Source organism: Salmo trutta, chromosome 27 (assembly GCF_901001165.1).
Source record: "Salmo trutta chromosome 27, fSalTru1.1, whole genome shotgun sequence".
In the NCBI taxonomy this organism is placed as follows: domain Eukaryota; kingdom Metazoa; phylum Chordata; class Actinopteri; order Salmoniformes; family Salmonidae; genus Salmo; species Salmo trutta.
The window spans coordinates 25,641,064-25,663,185 of record NC_042983.1 but is presented as its reverse complement, the minus strand read 5'-3'; the positions used below and the strand labels follow the sequence as shown (position 1 = coordinate 25,663,185).

Below are 22,122 nucleotides of genomic sequence, written 5' to 3'. Positions count from 1 at the left end.
CAAGGACTTTTTTTATGGAGGTATTGGAACAGCTGCTACCAATACTGTGTGTGCAATAACTTCATCAAATGTTCCTTAATGTTGTCCTTTTTCTAAATGTTGGGCCTTCAAAGCACTTGATCTATGCCACATTAACAACAGTGACTATCTTCAGAAAGTGATAGGGCTTTGATTTGACCTTGTGCCTAACCCTGTTACACATGTGCCTTGAGCATGTTCAGTTGCTCTGTGACATTTTGCTCCTTAAAAATAACACAGATGCTCTGACGTCCTCGGCAGGCCTGTCTGATTCCTGCCATTGGAATTGGACAGTGTCCGGCTATTTTCATTGCCTCTCTGTGAATCGCTCTTGTCTGAGTCACTCTATTAGATTTGAAGCCTGACATGTTACCAGCTTCTTGATCTTGTCAGATGAAGCAGTCGAACCCTGTCTGCAAATGGTGGGTGTTAATCGTGGATCAACAACTCGGGTTTCACCTGTTGAGCACCCCATTTTAGATATATATACAGTACCAGTCAAAAGTTTGGAAACATCTACTCATTCAAGGGTTTTTCTTAATTTTTACTATTTTCTACATTGTAGAATAATAGTGAAGACATCAAACGATTAAATAATACATATGGAATCATGTAGTAACCAAAAAAGTGTTCAACAAATCAAAATATATTTTAGATTTTAGATGTTTCAAAGTAGCCACCCTTTGCCTTGATTCAGCTTTGCACACTCTTGGCATTCTCTCAACCAGTTTCACCTGGAATGCTTTTCCAACAGTCTTAAGCACTTGTTGACTGCTTTTCCTTCACTCTGTGGTCCATCTCATCCCAAGCCATCTCTATTGGGTAGAGGTCAGGTGATTGTGGAGGCCAGTTCATCTGATGCAGCACTCCATCACTCTCCTTCTTGGTCAAATAGCCTTTACACAGCCTGGACGTGTGTTGGGTCACTGTCTTGTTGAAAAACAAATGATAGTCCCACTAAGCGCAAACCAGATGGGATGGTGTATCGCTGCAGAATGCTGTGGTAGCCATGCTGGTTAAGTGTGCCTTGAATTCTAAATAAACCACCGACAGTGTCACCATGCAAAACACCCCCACACCATCACACCTTCTCCTCCATGCTTCACAGTGGGAACTACACGTGGAGATCATCCGTTCCCATACTCTGCTTCTCACAAAGACACAGCGGTTGGAACCAAAAATGTCAAATTTGGACTCATCAGACCAAACGACTTCGACCAATCTAATGTCCATTGCTCGTGTTTCTTGGCCCAAGCAAGTCTCTTCTTCTTATTGGTGTCCTTTAGTAGTGGTTTCTTTGCAGCAATTCGACCATGAAGGCCTGATTCACACGTCTCCTCTGAACAGTTGATGTGTCTGTTACTTGAACTCTGTGAAGCATTTATTTGGGCTGCAATTTCTGAGGCTGGTAACTCTAATGAACGTATCCTCTGCAGCAGAGGTAACTCTGGATCTTCCTTTCCTGTGGCGGTCCTCATGAGAGCCAGTTTCATCATAGCGCTTGATGGTTTTTACGACTGCACTTGAATAAACTTTCAAAGTTCTTGAAATGATCCGCATTGACTGACCTTCATGTCTTAAAGTAATGATGGACTTCTCATTTCTCTTTGCTTATTTGAGCTGTTCTTGCCATAATATGGACTTGGTCTTTTACCAAATATGGCTATCTTTTATATACCACCCCTATCTTGTCACAATACAACTGATTGGCTGAAACGCATTAGGAAGGAAATAAATTCCACAAATGAACTTTTAACAAGGCAAACCTGTTAATTGAAATGCATTCCAGGTGACTACTTCATGAAGCTGGTTGAGAGAATGCCAAGAGTGTGTAAAACTGTCATCAAGGGGTTGCTACTTTGAAGAATCCCAAATACAAAATATATTTTGATTTGTTGAACACTTTTTTGGTTACTACATGATTCCATGTGTGTTATTTCATATGTCTGATATCTTCACAATTATTCCACAATGTAGAAAATAATAAAAATAAAGAAAAACCCTGGAATGAGTAGGTGTGTCCAAACTTTTGACTGGTACTGTATATTTTTATTATATGGTGTTTTGACTAGGCCTGTACTGTGTCTTCCAATACTAGCAAATGCACTTACTCTAATATAGCAGCATACATCATATTTTGATGTGCTGGCAATAACTCTGGACCCATTCAAATTCTATGTGCGCGTGTGTGCGTGTGTGTGTGTGTGCGTGTGTGTGTGCGAAGGGTTGTAGGCCAAGGCTCATTACAGATAAAGGGGGTGGGGAAACTAGTTCAAATTTATTGCCTGTGTCAGCTGTGTCAAATTTGGCAAGCTCAAATGGTCAGCTTGCAAATGGTTGGGGTATACGTAGGGGTCAGAGGCCTTTCTAATATCCACAAATCTGTACATTTTGAGCACACTCTACATGTATAAATAAAAACATAGGATTAATGGAATTAGATTAAAGTTAATTACGTTAGTAAAATGTTGATACATTTTTACAAATGTCTCATCATTTATCTCTCACGTCTGAGTATGACAGTTCTAGAAAAAGTCCTCTCTAACAGAACATTCTATAAGAGGCAAGTATGTATGTTCTGTCATACAGGCTTTGGACAACCAGAGCAATGGCGAGAGCCCTCCTATAAGTCTATGGTGCCCTCTCATCAGAGCACTGCGGAGTGACCTAATAGCAGGGGTTTGGGTGGCATGAGTGGAGATGCTCCACTGCTGTGAAAGCATCCACAGTGGCAATCCACAGATATTCTCCAAGCTCATCTTCTGAAACAATCTGAGTTTTTATCATTCATAAAGAGGACCACCCACTTTCTAAACCTTTGCCTCTATTTTTGCAGGGTCAGAAAAGAGTGTCCAGTTGGTCTTTATGGTGGAGATCTTTACGATGTGGTTGGAGCTGTTGGGAGACCACCAATCGTCCTTTCACTTGTTACTGGAGGTACAGTAGCTCTGAAGTATACTGGATCAAGATTGTCATGTGTTGACGAAGTTACTCAAAATAATAAGTAATTACAAGTAGTGATACTGTATAGTGAGGGTTTAAAGCTGTCCATAACTTTATGCAGGCAGCCTTTGGTCAACTGGTGGCAAAACATGAATTGATTTGAGGTAGGTAAAAAACATGGTCATTGCATGACGAGGAATAACATTTTCACATCTGATTTGTCCGATTTTGGGAGACAAATTATGCTCTAAGGTGGTCTCTGTTTAAATATGGGTGTGTCTATACATTTACAATCACATATGATCAGTTTCACAATGAAGCATGACACTTGAGTCAGATCTATCTGCCCACCTGTCATGGGTTTCTGCAGTTCCACCCAAGTCTTTTTAAAAAGTCACCCCCCTCTCTCTCTCTCTGTGCCTTTTCTGTGGGTGGCTGTAGGTGCCCGCTTTTCAGTGAAAGTCTGGTTACTTCCATCACAGCTTTAGCGCCAGTAAAGCCAGTGGAGACATGAATAAATAAGATCAGGTTGCAAGGCCTCAGATCTCACCGTCACTTTGTAAACTGAAGTGGGGGTGTGTGTTGGGGGGAGGGGGGGAGTAGACGAGCGGCATTTCATGAAGCCACTTCTCTTTTTTTCGTTATACATCCCACTCCCAAAAAATATTGCTGACACCAGAGCAAGGCAGCCTGCTGGAGATGAATTCCACAGTGATGAGGCTAGCTACTGCAAAAGCTCTCTCTCCCTTCAGCCACTCCCCAAATTTCTGCTAGTTAGCTCCTAAAATTGGAGTCTAGTCACAAGAGCTAAACATCCCACACTGCCGTGTTTCTACATATAGCAGTGTGTAATAACCCTTTTGAACCACAGTCATATTCATCACCCACTATACCAATATATAGATAGAAAATACTAGAGACATGAAACATTAAGGATGGCAATGTCTTCAAAACTACTTGTGATGAGCAACCAAAAATGTTCATTTTATGCGTGAAAGGTCAATGGGTGGGGTGGACTAGTGGTGGTGTCGTGTGGTGGTGGTATGGGGTGGTGGTGGGGCTTTAATTGTCCCCGGCACAAGGTGCACCTGTGTAATGATCATGCTGTTTAATCAGCTTCTTGATATGCCACACCTGTCAGATTCTTTAAAAAGTGTATATTTGAATTGTACAAGCAGACTAAGCTGAAGACAGGATCAAATATCAACAGATGCCTGGCAAATAGATTTTCCAGGTGATGTGGTGTCTATTATTGCTGCATAAGAAATTGTGGTTTATTTTTGTATTGCTGTATATGCATCTATATGTATACATACAAATGTGTTTGGAGAATGTTTCCTTACTCTCAAATCATGAATGTTACCTTGCTTGTCTGCAACTTTGTTTTTTGTTTTGTTTTTTACACCAAAAAACATTGTTTGTTGTTGGATTATGTCAGAGACTACAGCTTGGGCAGCGCAACTTGATGGATGGACTGACTGACCACTTTTAAGAAGTGACATTAACAAGTGGAATCAACTGCTACGAAGTCTGTCAGTGGCTACCAATGCCTGTCACACATTCAGCAGAATGAGTTGTCAGAGATGCTTAACTGCTGTTGCTACAACTTGTCAGAGATGCTTAACTTCTGGCTGAACAGAGGGCCAGTGATGTGAGCGGTGGACGATGTAAACACTGAGACTTGCTAAATTCTTGCACAGAGCCCACATGACACAATGTAGTGTTTGAATGTACCCTTTAATGGTAGGAAATGTATATTAAACTATAACAGTGCAAGGTTTTCCAATTGTCAAACTTGTCTCATGCAATCTGTGCTGCTAGGTTTAAGAATATCTGTAGTTAATGTGCTGTGTTAGATATCAGAGTAACTAAAGAAATTCTAACATCATTTCATATAACATTAATTACAACTCATGTATTGCACTGAAACAATAAATTGTGCAATTATCAAAGTCTCTCAGAGACATAACCATAACCTCGATGACGGCTTTGACACTGGTGAAAGCCTAGACAAAAATAGACCTTAATTCAATGAATGCCAGTTTAACCAGCGAAAAATAAGAATCCTGTTAACATCAGTTAGTCATCAATTAGTGATGTTGATTAGGCTACTACACATTGGCTTATCTCACCAGACTACCGTTGCATCATGACGAAACAGCCTATTGTGAAAATGATTTGTTTTACACATTAGCTGAACGTGTGAGCAGTCAACTGCTCAACGAGAAAGAATGGAAACGCGATGGAGTATTTGGCGCATCATTGCCACACCCCTTCAAGTGACATTAAGCTACTCACTTATGTATACAGTGATTAATTATGATATAAATGCATTATAACATAGTTGATAAAAACGCATTTTATATCCGTCACGAGAGAGAGATGAAAAACAAGATGTAGGGTTACATTAAAACTTTTCTTGTAATCAGTCTTTTTAATCTTGTGTATTTTCATAAAATTAAACAAACATACGAAGTTCATGCTGATATGCATACTGCATGTTGGTTCATTTGTCGTTAATTGCGTAGGCTAATAATATGCGTAATATTGTGCGTAAAACATACCCAAAGTGTATCCATTACCATCTGCACCAGGGAGCTACAAAACCTTTTGCCCCAATTTTTTCCACTTTACAGTCAACTGTGCCCTGCCCACCCACAATACAAAACCTCCAACTCCCAACTCGTGGGAGGGACCTGCCTTTCAACATTTAACCACTGCCCAGCAAGAGGCCAAGACGCGCTGAGTAAGAGGGCTTTTTAAACGTGTAATTACTTGGGGCTACATCGTGGCTACATTGCGATACAGTACCTATGGGTGACACTTTTCTTCTCTTGAAATAAACATCCAAATGGTAATAGCTAATAGTTTTTCCTGTGGACTTTGGAAGTTTGACTCTAAAATGTATGATGGATCTCGGTGACTCTCTTGGTTGCAGACTTTTTGGATACTCTCAGGAAGACCTTCACACTTCAACAAACATGCAGTAACTGGAGTATAAGATTTTCCCCATATGCGTACCATGATGTGTTTCTCATATGAATTTATGAAGAAGGTGTTTCACATCTGAAAGTTGGTGTGTGAATGGAATAAACTCATAAACTAACGAGAGACACGGAGTGGACAGGTCAAGCGGATGCAAGGGAACTCTTGGACTATTTGGATCCGTTGGGAATATTAGGCTACTTGCTCTCTGTGAAGAAAAACATTTGCGATTGGATGAAAGAATGTATGGAATAAATCAGCGCTGTTTTTACATGTAAGAAGAATACCTTTTGAAACATTCTTATCAAAACAGATTGCATTGTTGGTGATAATGTTTTATTTATTGTGATTTTATTTTGCAGATCTTTTCATTTCTTCGTGTTGTGGTGCCATGCTCAGGTAAACCCTCTTCCATAGTTCCTCGCAGATTGCAGATTGATTCCTCGCAGATTGATTGTATAGACAGTTTGGGGCGACAGGTAGCCTAGTGGTTAGACCGTTGGGCCAGCAACCGAAAGGTTGCTAGATCGAATCCCCGAGCTGACAAGGTACCAATCTGTCTTTCTGCCCCTGAACAAGGCAGTTAACCGACTGTTCCTAGGCCGTCATTGTAAATGAGAATTTGTTCTTAACAGACTTGCCTAGTTAAATAAAGGTTAAATAAAAAAATATATAGGCATCTCCCACTGGGCACAGACGTCAGTAGTTCAACGTCCAGTTTTGATTAACATTTGGTGAAATCAACCAAAATATCACCATGTTAGTTAGATTAAAAATAGGGCGAAAAAAAGACGAAATGCCCTTATACCCTTATACTTGTTGCAAATCCAATTCGTTTTCCACGTTGATTCAACGTCATGACATTGCTTTTTGGGGGGTTGAAATAACGTGTAAACAACGTTGATTCATCCAGTTTTTGGCTGATGATAAAAATTATTTAAAGTGCTTGCTTGTTATTTTCAAGTGGGCCTTTTGCTCCTGAATGCACTTAATATGGCTAATGTCACACAATATTTTGTGATACCCCAGTATTTGATATGATGGGCTTTTGTTTTACCAAATCATTTACAAACTCAGATTTTTTATTGTTTGGATTGAGTTATTCAGTGAGCCTCTCCTCAGGCGGTGGTTGGTTATTTTAGAAGAAAAAAAATAGAGGTTAGAAGAAAATTCTATATGTGATTTTATTTTTCCCTTTTGCATAAAAAGGGGGAGAATCACCCGTCTCCTAATTTTAACCAGTATGTGATGGAGCAGGGCGCAATGACGGACCAGCTTAGCCGGCGACAGGTCAGGGTTTATCAACTATACAGCCGGACCAGCGGGAAGCACGTCCAGATACAGGGCAAGAGGGTCGCCGCTACTGCTGAGGACGGCAACAATTACGGTAAGTTGTTCCCATGACACAATGGTGGCTGCATTTGGGCAAAGTATCTGTTTTCAACCAGTCGGAGCCATGCATACAAGGCTAAAGGCTTATGAATAGTTTTTAATGAGGACTGCATTTGTAATGAGCTGTCTGTCTATGAAGAGGTCTGCAGGGCTAGCCTAGGCTACTTGCCCACCTATTGCTGGCCCGACACTCTGTGGGGCTGTATGTTCATTTAGCCTTCCTACTGTATCTAAACCCTTGTCTGGCGAATCAGACCAAGTCTTTTGTCCTGGTCCAATACACAATCCAGTTGTTAACCCTAATTAACCAGGGGGTAAATCAATTGACCCATAGGACAACTGCATTTGGGATTTGTTGTGTTCCACTTCCATTTCTTTTGTCTTCAAACATGATTAAAGATAACACTTAATGAATCATCGCAATGGTTCGTTAATATGTCTCAAACCTGAAACACATAATATCTCACATAGTGTTGGTCTCTCTCCAGTAAATGTCAGTTTATTTTAGGATCTCCATTTTGCATATTATTTTCTTGTAGGCCAATAGATGGCAGACAGTTTATTTTTGGCTTTATACAGGTTTGGATTATTCTACTTCCATATAAGATTTTGAATAAAATACACTTGTTATGTAGTGAATTTACATATGCCTAGTGGATTTATCACACCGTTTTCATGTGGATATTTGTGTGGATGTTGTAGCACGTCTCTTTGTAGAGACTGACACCTTTGGCAGTCGGGTTCGGATCAAAGGTGCAGAGAGTGGACGCTACCTCTGTATGAACCGGAAGGGGAAACTGGTTGGAAAGGTATGATATCAAATCCACATCACTTTCAAAGTTGTAAGAATTCCAGCTTGCTCGTTTCCTTGTTGGTCATTATGTATACTGAACAAAAATATTAATGCAACAGGCAACAATTTCAATGCATTTATTAGGAAATCAGTCAATTGAAATAAACTCATTAGGCCCAAATCTATGGATATCACAATTGGGCAGGGGCGCAGCCATGGGTGGATTTGGGAGGGCATAGACCCACCCACTGGGGAGCCAGGCCCAGCCAATCAGAATGAGTTTTTCCCCATAAAAGGGCTTTATTACAGACAGAAATACTCCTCAGTTTCATCAGCTGTCCGGGTGGCTGGTCACAGACGATCCCGCAGGTGAATAAAGCCAGATGTGGAGGTCCTGGGCTGGTGTGGTTACACATGGTCTGCGGTTGTGAGGCAGGTTGGACGTACTGCCAAATTCTCTAAAACGACATTGGAGGCAGCTTATGGTCAAGAAATTAACATTAAATTCTCTGGCAACAGCTCTGGTGGACATTCCTGCAGTCAGCATGCCAATTTCACACTCCCTCAAAACTTGAGACATCTGTGGCACTATATTGTGTGACAAAACTGCACATTTTAGAGTGGCCTTTTATTGTCCCCAGCACAAGGTGCACTTGATCATGCTGTTTAATCAGCTTCTTGATATGCCACACTTGTCAGGTGGATGGATTATCTTGGCAAAGGAGAAATGTTCACTAACAGGGATGTAAACAAATGTGTGCACAAATGCACATATTTGAGAGAAATAAGCTTTTTGTGCGCATGGAACATTTCTGGGATCTTTTATTCAGCTCATGAAACACTTTACATGTTGCGTTTATATTCACCTGCGGGATCGTCTGAGACCAGTGTTCAGTATAATTGTTATTGTAAATAAACAAATAGAAAATAATTTAAAGAGTTTGGTTCGCTAAATAGTGAAACTGCAAAAAAACTGATGTACACTACCATTCAAAAGTTTGGGGTCACTTAGAAATGTCCTTGTTTTTGAAAGAAAAGCACATTTTTGTCCATTAAAATAACATCAAATTGATCAGAAATACAGTGTTGACATTGTTAATGTTGTAAATGACTATTGTAGCTGGAAACAGCAGATTTGTAATGGAATATCTACATAGGTGTACAGAGGCCAATTATCAGTAACCATCACTCCTGTGTTCCAATGGCACGTTGTGATAGCTAATCCAAGTGTATAATTTTAAAAGGCTAATTGATCATTAGAAAACCCTTTTGCAATTATGTTAGCACAGCTGAAAACGGTTGTCCTGATTAAAGAAGCAATAAAACTGGCCTTCTTTAGACTAGTTGAGTATCTGGAGCATCAGCATTTGTGGGTTCGATTACAGGCTCAAAATGGCCAGAAACAAAGCACTTTCTTCTGAAACTCATCAGTCTATTCTTGTTCTGAGAAATGAAGGCTAATCCATGCAAGAAATTGCCAAGAAACTGAAGATCTCTTACAACGCTGTGTACTACTCCCTTCACAGAACAGTGCAAACTGGCTCTAACCAGAATAGAAAGAGGAGTGGGAGGCCCTGGTGCACAACTGAGCAAGAGAACAAGTATATTAGAGTTTTTAATTTGAAAAATAGATGTATCACAAGTCCTCAACTGGTAGGTTCATTCAATAGTATCCGCAAAACACCAGTCTCAACGTCAACAGTGAAGAGGCGACTCCGGGATGCTGGCCTTCTAGGCAGAGTTGCAAAGAAAACGCCATATCTCAGACTGGCCAATAAATAAAAAAGACTAAGATGGGCAAAAGAATACAGACACTGGACAGAGGAACTCTGCCTAGAAGGCCAGCATCCCGGAGTGTTCTGCCACACCTGTTCTGTGAAGGGAGTAGTACACAGTGTTGTACGAGATCTTCAGTTTCTTGGCAATTTTTCGCATGGAATAGCCTTCATTTCTCAGAACAAGAATAGACTGACGAGTTTCAGAAGAAAGGTATTTGTTTCTGGCCATTTTGAGCCTGTAATCGAACCCACAAATGCTGATGACCCAACTAGTCTAAAGAAGGCTAGTTTAGTTGCTTCTTTAATCAGGACAACCATTTTCAGCTGTGCTAACATAATTGCAAAAGGGTTTTCTCAAGATCAATAGGCTTTTTAAAATGATAAACTTGGATTAGCTAACACAACGTGCCATTGGAACACAGGAGTGATGGTTGCTGATAATGTGCCTCTGTACGCCTATGTAGATATTCAGTAAAAAATCTGCTATTTCCAGCTACAATAGTTACAACATTAACAATATTTACACTGTATTTCTGATCAATTTGATGTTATTTTAATGCACCAAAAATGTGCTTTTCTTTCAAAAACAAGGACATTTCTAAGTGACCCCAAACTTTTGAACGGTAGTGTATACTTACTAAAATTGTATTTGTCACATGCGCATAATACAACAGGTGTAGTAGACTACTGTGAAATGCTTGCTTTTGAGCCCTTTCCCAACAATTCAGAGTTAAAAAGTAAGAACAATATGAGATATACGTGACTTATATTGTGTTATAATGCTACTTATTTGTAATGTTATTCATTAGCCTGGATAGGGTCGGTGACAGAGAGACAACCCAACTTGTATTTCATGTAGCATTACAGTTTCAAGGCATGGGAGAAACTCTCCTCACTCCATTTGGTGCTTGGTCAGGAGTCAACCCTCCACTTCTTGAATGGAAACAGAAAATATGTATTCAGTGTTGTCTGCTTGCCATGAGAAATAAAGGGTTTCATCTCGCATCATCTTTTTCATCTGTCATCATCATTTTAAAAGATTAGGTTCTGGTTTAATCTAGTGAATAAATAAATGTAGATAAAGGGTGTAGCTTTCTAGTGGTTCCTCTCATTTGAAAAACTTAGGTTAGAGAGGAATAGTTTGCTAATACTTCTCACAACTCCTACAATATAGTTATCGTTGTGTGGTTTGGATATGCTGCTAATAATTCGTACTTATTTTAAATACATTCTTCACTATTCCTAGTTTACTCGTAGTTTATTGGCTGTACTGAAACAGTATGTGGTATCTTCCTTGTAGTTTTAACAAAACTGTCTCAAAATGTAGATACAATGGGTTTGACCTTGCCATGTAGGCTACTATTTGGCTTGTCTTGTACACATTGTTTGCATTTGTTTGTAATTGTTAATAGTTCTGTGTTTCATTACAATATTGAAGTATTGAATTTTGTTTGGAGCGTGGAAATGAATAGATAGCAGTGTAGTTCAGAGGGAAATACTGTAAGTAGCCTAATCAGATGTTGTTTTTAATATGCCTTCTAGTAGTGGTGCTAAACTGTGTATGTGCCTATAAACTTGGATTTTACTTAGTCTTTCCTCTCTCTCATCCTTTCAACAGCCTGATGGCAGAAGCAGGGATTGTATCTTCACAGAGATTGTTCTGGAGAACAATTACACTGCCTTCCAGAATGCCAAGTATGAGGGTTGGTATGTGGCTTTCACCAGGAAAGGGAGGCCCATCAAAGCCTCCAAGACGAGGGAGAACCAGAGAGAGGTCCATTTCATCAAGAGGCTACACAAGGGCCCACTACCTTTCCCCAACATGGACAGAATCAAACAATTTGAGTTTATCAGTTTTCCACCCACCCGTCGAGCGAAACGGAACAGGAAATCACAGACTGCTGCCTAGTACAGAACAAATTGGACTATTATTGAGGAAAAATTGTAATTTTATTTTTGTATGTTTTTAATATGTGAAGATACTTAAAATGCAAAAAAGTCTAAAGTAATTTTGTTGTAAAATGATCCCATGTAAATCATGTAAGAGAGTAAATGAGATTTATGTATATATTTAATATGACAGTGTGTACAGTGAGGGAAAAAAGTATTTGATCCCCTGCTGATTTTGTACGTTTGCCCACTGACAAAGAAATTATCAGTCTATAATTTTAATGGTAGGTTTATTTGAACAGTGAGAGACAGAATAACAACAAAAAAATCCAGAAAAACGCATGTCAAAAATGTTATAAATTGATTTGCATTTTAATGAGGGAAATAAGTATTTGACCCCCTCTCAATCAGAAAGATTTCTGGCTCCCAGGTGTCTTTTATACAGGTAATGAGCTGAGATTAGGAGCACACTCTTAAAGGGAGTGCTCCTAATCTCAGCTTGTTACCTGTATAAAAGACACCTGTCCACAGAAGCAATCAATCAATCAGATTCCAAACTCTCCACCATGGCCAAGACCAAAGAGCTCTCCAAGGATGTCAGGGACAAGATTGTAGTCCTCCACAAGGCTGGAATGGGCTACAAGACCATCGCCAAGCAGCTTGGTGAGAAGGTGACAACAGTTGGTGCGATTATTCGCAAATGGAAGAAACACAAAAGAGCTGTCAATCTCCCTCGGCCTGGGGCTCCATGCAAGATCTCACCTCGTGGAGTTGCAATGATCATGAGAACGGTGAGGAATCAGCCCAGAACTACACGGGAGGATCTTGTCAATGATCTCAAGGCAGCTGGGACCATAGTCACCAAGAAAACAATTGGTAACACACTACGCCGTGAAGGACTGAAATCCTGCAGCGCCCGCAAGATCCCCCTGCTCAAGAAAGCACATATACATGCCCGTCTGATTCAGAGGACAACTGGGTGAAAGTGTTGTGGTCAGATGAGACCAAAAGGGAGCTCTTTGGCATCAACTCAACTCGCTGTGTTTGGAGGAGGAGGAATGCTGCCTATGACCCCAAGAACACCATCCCCACCATCAAACATGGTGGTGGAAACATTATGCTTTGGGGGTGTTTTTCTGCTAAGGGGACAGGACAACTCCACCGCATCAAAGGGACGATGGACGGGGCCATGTACCGTCAAATCTTGGGTGAGAACCTCCTTCCCTCAGCCAGGGCATTGAAAATGGGTCGTGGATGGGTATTCCAGCATGACAATGACCCAAAACACAAGGCCAAGGCAACAAAGGAGTGGCTCAAGAAGAAGCACATTAAGGTCCTGGAGTGGCCTAGCCAGTCTCCAGACCTTAATCCCATAGAAAATCTGTGGAGGGAGCTGAAGGTTCGAGTTGCCAAACGTCAGCCTCGAAACCTTAATGACTTGGAGAAGATCTGCAAAGAGGAGTGGGACAAAATCCCTCCTGAGATGTGTGCAAACCTGGTGGCCAACTACAAGAAACGTCTGACCTGGTTTTGCCACCAAGTACTAAGTCATGTTTTGCAGAGGTGTCAAATACTTATTTCCCTCATTAAAATGCAAATCATTTTATAACATTTTTGACATGCGTTTTTGTGGATTTTTGTTGTTGTTATTCTGTCTCTCACTGTTAAAATAAACCTGATAATTTCTTTGTCAGTGGGCAAACGTACAAAATCAGCAGGGGATCAAATACTTTTTTCCCTCACTGTATGTATGTGTTTTCTTTTGCTTTTTGATTGGTCCCGTGACAGAGTGGGTATAGGATAGGTACATTAATAAACATGTTCAGCTTGGTTATCACAAAACTTAAGCATGACAAATGCAACATTTTACCTTTAGATTATCTCTCTCATATGATATGATTGCTTTCTTGGTACTAGTGCTGAAATTGATTTCTAAGTTAATTAAGAAAACCTCTTCAGAAATGTACAGGAAGTAGTAATGTTCTTGTTTCACAGATCAGTGTGCACAACCAGTGCATAAAAAAATTTATCCAGTATAAAAATCTGTAGCCAAGTGGCATATCATTCTAACGAACAGCTATGCCAAGACATGATTCATTGCTCAGGTATGATTCTTTAAATCAGGGGTGTCAAACTCTTTCCATGGAGGGCCAAGTGCCTGCAGGTCTTTGGTTTTTCCTTTTAATTAAGACCTATAAAATCAGGTGAGGGGAGTTCCTTACTAATTAGTGACCTTAATTCATCAATCAAGTACAAGGGTGAAGCGAAAATCTGCAGACACTCTGCCCTCTGTGGAATGAGTTTGACACGTGCTTTAAATCATCCATCTACCAATAAGTAGCCTAGCTACTGTACTTATAGTCAGAAATATGAAATCATTTGCGTACTATCAAAGTGAGACATGTACTTATTATACTTACTCAATTTCATGCTATTAATTCTGTTGCTTAGCCCTACTGTTTTGTACAATTACGTAAATGCTTCATTCAACAACAACAATCAAACTAACTCCTAACGCCATTCATTTTCTGTTTAGGATGAACTTGTCATGATTCCAAATGATCAATCACATGGATTTATGGCACTGTTATGACAGATCCCAAATTATATTGCCACTAAGCCCTTTATCAAGGAATAGGCCAATAATATTGTGGAGATTATCGCTTGTAATGAACTTGGCAAGGAAGTAAGACATGGGTATTACAATTAATTATCATTAATAGCAAGAGATGTGGTGTTATGTTTATTTAATATTAATTTGATCTATTTTCAACCTGAGGTGCTGGAGGTGCCACTGGAGGTGCTGATCCATTCATCCCTCACCTCACATCTGTCTTTTATTCAATCATCATCAAAAGCCAGATAAGAGCATCCATTTCCAATACTGGGGTTTGTGTAATGCTATTATAGGGACATTTTCCCCCCATACTTTCATAATAGTGCTTAAATAAATTAGCCTGCTGACACATCCAAATGTAACTCAATGGAGTAGGTATCCTAATTACAGTGTCCCCCCCTTAACTAGTGGTATACACTGAGTGTACCAGACATTAGGAACACATTCCTAATATTGACTTGGAAGCCCCCTCTCAGAACAGCATCAATTCATTGGGGGCATGGACTCTACAAGGGGTCGAAAGCATTCCTCAGGGATGCTGGCCCATATTGACTCCAATGCTTCCCACAGTTGCGTCAAGTTGGCTGGATGTCCTCTGGGTGGTGGACCTGTCTTGATACACACAGGAAACAGTGTATTCTTGACCTGCGTGCCTGGCACCTACTACCATACCCCGTTCAAAGGCACTTTTGTCTTACTCATTCACCCTTTGAAAGTTACACATACACAATCTGTCTCAATTGTCAAGGCTAAAAATCCTTCTTTAACCTGTCTCCTCCCCTTTATCTACAATGATTGAAGTGGATTTAATAAGTGACATCAATTAGGGATCATGGCTTTCACCTGGTCAGTCTTTTTTAAATGTTTCTCTTCTGCTAATACTGGGATGATTGAAGTGGAGTAACAGTTCACTCTAGTGGTTATCATTGTATACTGCAACGGTAATTGTGCCCCATTGGGCTGATCAAGTCATTTTTGTTTGCTTCAGGTTTTTTGGTAGGATAAGCCCAAAAACCCCATTAGAATAAACTGACCCTGGACCTGCACTCGCTGTGTTAGAAAAGCTATCACCATGAAAAGCTACAACCGTGTGACAAACGGAAACATGACTGTAAAGAGTTTCTCAATAGACCCCTTTCTGTATTTACAAACATTGCCACACAAGGGCGATCTGCGTAAATTGGTGGAGGACAAGTCAATGTGCGGGGTGCACAGGTTAGTAGAGGTAATTTGTAAATGTAGCTAGGGGTGAATTGACTATGCATAGATAATAAACAGTGAGTAGCAGCAGTGTACAAAACAAATGGGGGGGACGGGTCAATTTAAAATAGTCTAGTGGCCATTTGATTAATTGTTCAGCAGTCTTATGGCTTGAGGGTAGAAGCTGTTAAGGAGACTTTTGGTCCTAGACTTGGCGCTCCTTTACCTCCTGCTGTGTGGTAGCAGAGAAAACAGTCTATGACTTGGGTGACTGGAGTCTCTGACAATTTTTTCGGCTTTCCTCTGACACCGCCTAGTATATATGTCCTGGATGGCAGGATGCTTGGCCCCAGTGACGTCCCGGGCAGTACGAACTACCCTCTGTAGCGCATTACGGTCAGGAATCGAACAGCTGCCATACCAGGCAGTGATGCAACTGGTCAGGATGCTCTCGATGGTGTAGCTGTAGAACTTTTTGAGGATCTGGGGACCCATGCCAAATATTTTCAGTCTCCTGCGGGGGAAAGGGTGTTGTCGTGCCCTCTTCACGACTGTCTTGGTGTGTTTGGACCATGTTAGTTTGTTGGTGATGTGGACACCAAGGAACTTGAAACTCTCAACCCGCTCCACTACAGCCATGTCCGATGAGAATGGAGGCCTGTTCGGCCAACCTTTTCCTGTAGTCCACGATCAGCTACTTTGTCTTGCTCATATGGAGGGAGAGGTTGTTGTCCTGGCACCACACTTCCAGGTCGCTGACTTCCTCCCTATAGGCTGTCTCATCGTTGTCGGTGATCAGGCCTACCACTGTTGTGTCGTCACCAAACTTCATGATGGTGTTGGAATAGTTCACCCACGCAGTCGTGGGTGAACAGGGAGTACAGGATGGGACTAAGTACACAACCCTGAAGGGCCCGTGTTGAGGATCAGCGTGGTAAACGTGTTGTTGCCAACTCTTACCACCTGGGGGCGGCTCATCAGGAAGTCCAGGATCCAGTTGCAGAAGGAGGTGTTAAGTCCCAGGGTGATGAGCTTTGTGAGAACTATGGTGTTGAACGCTGAGCTGTAGTCAATGAACAGTATTCTCACATACAGTTGAAGTCGGAAGTTTACATACACTTAGGTTGGAGTCAGTAAAACTTGTTTTTCAACCACTCCACAAATTTCTTGTTAACAAAGTATAGTTTTGGCAAGTCGGTTAGGACATATACTTTGTGCATGAGACAAGTCATTTTTCCAACAATTGTTTACAGACAGATTATTTCATTTATAATTCACTGTATCACAATTCCAGTGGGTCAGAAGTTTACATACACTAAGTTGACTGTGCCTTTAAACAGCTTGGAAAATTCCAGAAAATTATGTTGTGGCTTTAGAAGCTTCTGATAGGCTAATTGACATCATTTGAGTCAATTGGAGGTGTACCTGTGGATGTATTTCAAGGCCTACCTTCAAACTCAGTGCCTCTTTGCTTGATGTCATGGGAAAATCCAAAGAAATCAGCCAAGACCTCAGAAAACAAATTGTAGACCTCCACAAGTCTGGTTCATCCTTGGGAGCAATTTCCAATCGCCTGAAGGTACCACGTTCCTCTGTACAAACAATAGTACGCAAGTATAAACACCTTGGGACCACGCAGCCGTCATACCACTCAGGAAGGAGACGCGTTCTGTCTCCTAGAGATGAACGTACTTTGGTGCGAAAAGTGCAAATCAATCCCAGAACAACAGCAAAGGACCTTTTTATTTATTTTTCACCTTTATTTAACCAGGTAGGCAAGTTGAGAACAAGTTCTCATTTACAATTGCGACCTGGCCAAGATAAAGCAAAGCAGTTCGACACATACAACAACACAGAGTTACACATGGAGTAAAACAAACATACAGTCAATAATACAGTAGAAAAATAAGTCTATATACAATGTGAGCAAATGAGGTGAGATAAGGGAGGTAAAGGCAAAAAAGGCCATGTGGCAAAGTAAATACAATATAGCAAGTAAAACACTGGAATGGTAGATTTGTAGTGGAAGAAAGTGCAAAGTAGAAATAGAAATAATGGGGTGCAAAGGAGCAAAATAAATAAATACAGTAGGGGAAGAGGTAGTTGTATGGGCTAAATTATAGATGGGCTATGTACAGGTGCAGTGATCTGTGAGCTGCTCTGACAGCTGGTGCTTAAAGCTAGTGAGGGAGATAAGTGTTTCCAGTTTCAGAGGTTTTTGTAGTTTGTTCCAGTCATTGGCAGCAGAGAACTGGAAGGAGAGACGGCCAAAGGAGGAATTGGCTTTGGGGGTGACCAGAGAGATATACCTGCTGGAGCGTGTGCTACAGGTGGGTGCTGCTATGGTGACCAGTGAGCGGAGATAAGGGGGGACTTTACCTAGCAGGGTCTTGTAGATTACCTGGAGCCAGTGGGTTTGGAGACAAGTATGAAGCGAGGGCAACCCAACGAGAGTGTACAGGTCGCAGTGGTGGGTAGTATATGGGGCTTTGGTGACAAAACGGATGGCACTGTGATAGACTGCATCCAGTTTATTGAGTAGGGTATTGGAGGCTATTTTGTAAATGACATCGCCAAAGTCGAGGATCGGTAGTATGGTCAGTTTTACGAGGGTATGTTTGGCAGCATGAGTGAAGGATGCTTTGTTGCAAAATAGGAAGCCAATTCTAGATTTAACTTTGGATTGGAGATGTTTGATGTGAGTCTGGAAGGAGAGCTTACAGTCTAACCAGACACCTAGGTATTTGTAGTTGTCCACATATTCTAAGTCAGAACCGTCCAGAGTAGTGATGCTGAAAGGGCGGGCAGTGGCAGGCAGCGATCGGTTGAAGAGCATGCATTTAGTTTTACTTGTATTTAAGAGCAGTTGGAGGCCACGGAAGGAGAGTTGTATGGCCTTGAAGCTCGTTTGGAGGGTTGTTAACACAGTGTCCAAAGAAGGGCCAGAAGTATACAGAATGGTGTCGTCTGCGTAGAGGTGGATCAGAGACTCACCAGCAGCAAGAGCGACATCATTGATGTATACAGAGAAAAGAGTTGGCCCAAGAATTGAACCCTGTGGCACCCCCATAGAGACTACCAGAGGCCCGGACAACAGGCCATCCGATTTGACATTGAACTCTATCAGAGAAGTAGTTGGTGAACCAGGCGAGGCAATCATTTGAGAAACCAAGGCTATTGAGTCTGCCGATGAGGATGTGGTGATTGACTGAGTCGAAAGCCTTGGCCAGGTCAATGAATACGGCAGCACAGTATTGTTTCTTATCGATGGCGGTTACGATATCGTTTAGGACCTTGAGCGTGGCTGAGGTGCACCCATGACCAGCTCTGAAACCAGATTGCATAGCGGAGAAGGTGCGGTGGGATTCGAAATGGTCGGAAATCTGTTTGTTGACTTGGCTTTCGAAGACCTTAGAAAGGCAGGGTAGGATAGATATAGGTCGGTATTAGTTTGGGTTAAGAGTGTCCCCTCCTTTGAAGAGGGGGATGACAGCAGCTGCTTTCCAATCTTTAGGAATCTCAGACGACACGAAAGAGAGGTTGAACAGGCTAGTAATAGGGGTTGCAACAATTTCGGCAGATAATTTTTGAAAGAAAGGGTACAGATTGTCTAGCCCGGCTGATTTGTAGGGGTCCAGATTTTCATCTTCACAGACCTTGTGAAGATGCTGGAGGAAACGGGTACAAAGTATCTATATCCACAGTAAAACGAGTCCTATATCGACATAACCTGAAAGGCTGCTCAGCAAGGAAGAAGCCACTGCTCCAAAACCGCCATAAAAAAGCCAGACTACGATTTGCAAATGCACATGGGGACAAAGAGCGTACTTTTTGGAGACATGTCCTCTGGTCTGATGAAACAAAAATAGAACTGTTTGGCCATAATGACCATCATTATGTTTGGAGGAAAAAGGGGGAGGCTTGCAAGCTGAAGAACACCATCCCAACCGTGAAGCACGGGGGTGGCAGCATCATGTTGTGGGTGTGCTTTGTTGCAGGAGGGACTGGTGCACTTCACAAAATAGATGGCATCATGAGGGAGAAAAATGATGTGGATATATTGAAGCAACATCTCACGTCATCAGTCAGGAAGTTAAAGCTTGGTCGCAAATGGGTCTTCCAAATGGACAATGACCCCAAGCATACTTCCAAAGTTGTGGCAAAATGGCTTAAGGACAACAAAGTCAAGGTATTGGAGTGGCCATCACAAAGCCTTGACCTCAATCCTATAGACAATTTGTGGGAAGAACTGAAAAAGCATGTGCGAGCAAGGAGGCCTACAAACCTGACTCAGTTACACCAGCTCTGTCAGGAGGAATGGGCCAAATTCACCCAACTTGTGGGAAGCTTGTGGAAGGCTACCCAAAACGTTTGACCCAAGTTAAACAATTGAAAGGCAATGCTACCAAATACTAATTGAGTGTATGTAAACTTCTGACCCACTGGGAATGTGATGAAAGAAATACAAGCTGAAATAAATAATTATCTTTACTATTATTCTGACATTTCACATTCTTAAAATAAAGTGGTGATCTTAACTGACCTAAAACAGATAATTTTTACTAGGATTAAATGCCAGGAATTGTGAAAAACTGAGTTTAAATGTATTTGGCTAAGGTGTATGTATACTTCCGACTTCAACTGTAAGTGTTCCTTTTGTCCAGGTGGGAAAGGGTAATGTGGAGTGCGATTGAGATTGCGTCATCTGTGGATCTGTTGGGGCGGTATGCGAATTGGAGTGGGTCTAGGGTATCCGGGAGGATGCTGTTGATGTGAGCCATGACCAGCCTTTCAAAGCACTTCATGGCTATTGACATGAGTGCTACGGGGCGGTAATCATTTAGGCAGGTTACCTTCACTTCCTTGGGCACAGGGACTATTTTGGTCTGCTTGAAACATGTAGGTATTACAGACTCAGACAGGGAGAGTTTGAAAATGACAGTGAAGACACTTGCCAGTTGGTCCGCGCATGCTTTGAGTACACGTCCTGGTAATCCATCTGGCCCCGCAACTTTGTGAATGTTGACCTGTATAAAGGTCTTGCTCACATTGGCTTCCGAGAGTGTTATCACACAGTTGTCCAGAACAGCTGGTGCTCTTGTGCATTCTTCAGTGTTGCTTGCCTCGAAGCGAGTATAAAAGGCATTTAGTTCGTCTGGTAGGCTCGCGTCACTGGGCAGCTCGCATCTGGGTTTCCCTTTGTAGTCCGTAATAGTTTTCAAGCTCTGCCACATCCGATGAGTGTCAGAGCCGGTGTAGTAGGATTCAATCTTAATCCCGTATTGACGCTTTGCTTGTTTGATGGTTCGTCTCAGAGCATAGCGGGATTTTTATAAGCGTCCGGATTAGTGTCCCGCTCCTTGAAAGCGTTAGCTCTAGCCTTTAGCTCGATGCGGACGCTGCCTGTAATCCATGGCTTCTGGTTGGGATATCTACGTACGGTCACTGTGGGAACGATGTAGTCGATACACTTATTGATGAAGCCGATGACTGAGGTGGTTTCCTCCTCAATGCCATTCGATGAATCCCGGAACATATTCCAGTCTGTGCTAGCAGAACAGTCCTGTGTGGTACAAGGTGTAGTTCCTATAGAACGCCAGCAAAAAAAACTATTATTTACATGTTGCTTATGAGTGCATTTCACACTACCTTTGGATTATAATTGGATTTTACGGCTCGTATGAATGTCCTGCTTAATATAATGTTTGTGACATCATCACAAATGCATTATATTCAAAAAACACTCAACCAGTAAAATGACTATTTGGCTAGCTTTTGCTACAGCCCATATCAATGAGCAATAGCATTCTAGCTAAAAACGGCTGCATCCAAAATAGTTATTTTGCAAAGATCACAACCAAATATAATCTTAGCGACTGTTCAAGCAAGAATCAATCATCATTGTTACCGTATGAGAACCCCAAAACGTCATTTTGTTTAGAAGTAATAAAAACGTAAATCTAGGCTATGTTGAACGTGCGCAGATGGCGATGGCCAAGAGTCAAGCTCATCTGTGTGTGACGTCTGTGTGTCAAATGCTGGAAAAGGGTCTCTAGCAGTTCACAACATGGTTAGTCTCATTTATCTAATGCGTTTACAGATGAGCCAATCGGGAGAAAGGGTTGAGGTTGGATGATTGGTTGGAAAGCTGCAGACGAGAAAGTTAGCGGAAGTGGATGCTGAGTTCGAATCAAGCAGCACATCGAGGAAAGTCGGTGAAGACGAATGTCTGAAAGGACAACAGTAGTAGCAAAAACCGGAACAAAAAGGGAATTGTCTAAAATTGGAGTGAGGATACGTGTATGAATGATAATTAATCCCTTCTTGTTGGGATGCGTTTGTGGGAAACCAGTTTGAGGTGTAGAAAATATTTAAGTACTGTTTGTTATGTGCTGGGAAAAGAGGGGTCTGTCAGATTGACCAGGACTGGTCTTATTTTGATTAAGTGTATTTCTGAAAAACAGTAAGATTGCAGTGCACCTCAAAAGAATCCGAAAAACATAAGT

General features: G+C 41.5%; 1 protein-coding gene across 1 annotated transcript; it reads left to right on the top strand.

Moving 5' to 3' along the window:
• The first annotated feature begins 7,157 nt into the window (after positions 1-7,157).
• LOC115165185 (fibroblast growth factor 17) lies at positions 7,158-12,000 on the top strand. Its single transcript, XM_029718204.1, has 3 exons — positions 7,158-7,333; positions 8,041-8,147; positions 11,528-12,000. Exons 1-3 carry the CDS (start codon positions 7,195-7,197, stop codon positions 11,816-11,818), a joined length of 537 nt encoding a protein of 178 aa, XP_029574064.1. The 5' UTR covers positions 7,158-7,194; the 3' UTR covers positions 11,819-12,000.
• The last annotated feature ends 10,122 nt before the right edge of the window (positions 12,001-22,122 follow it).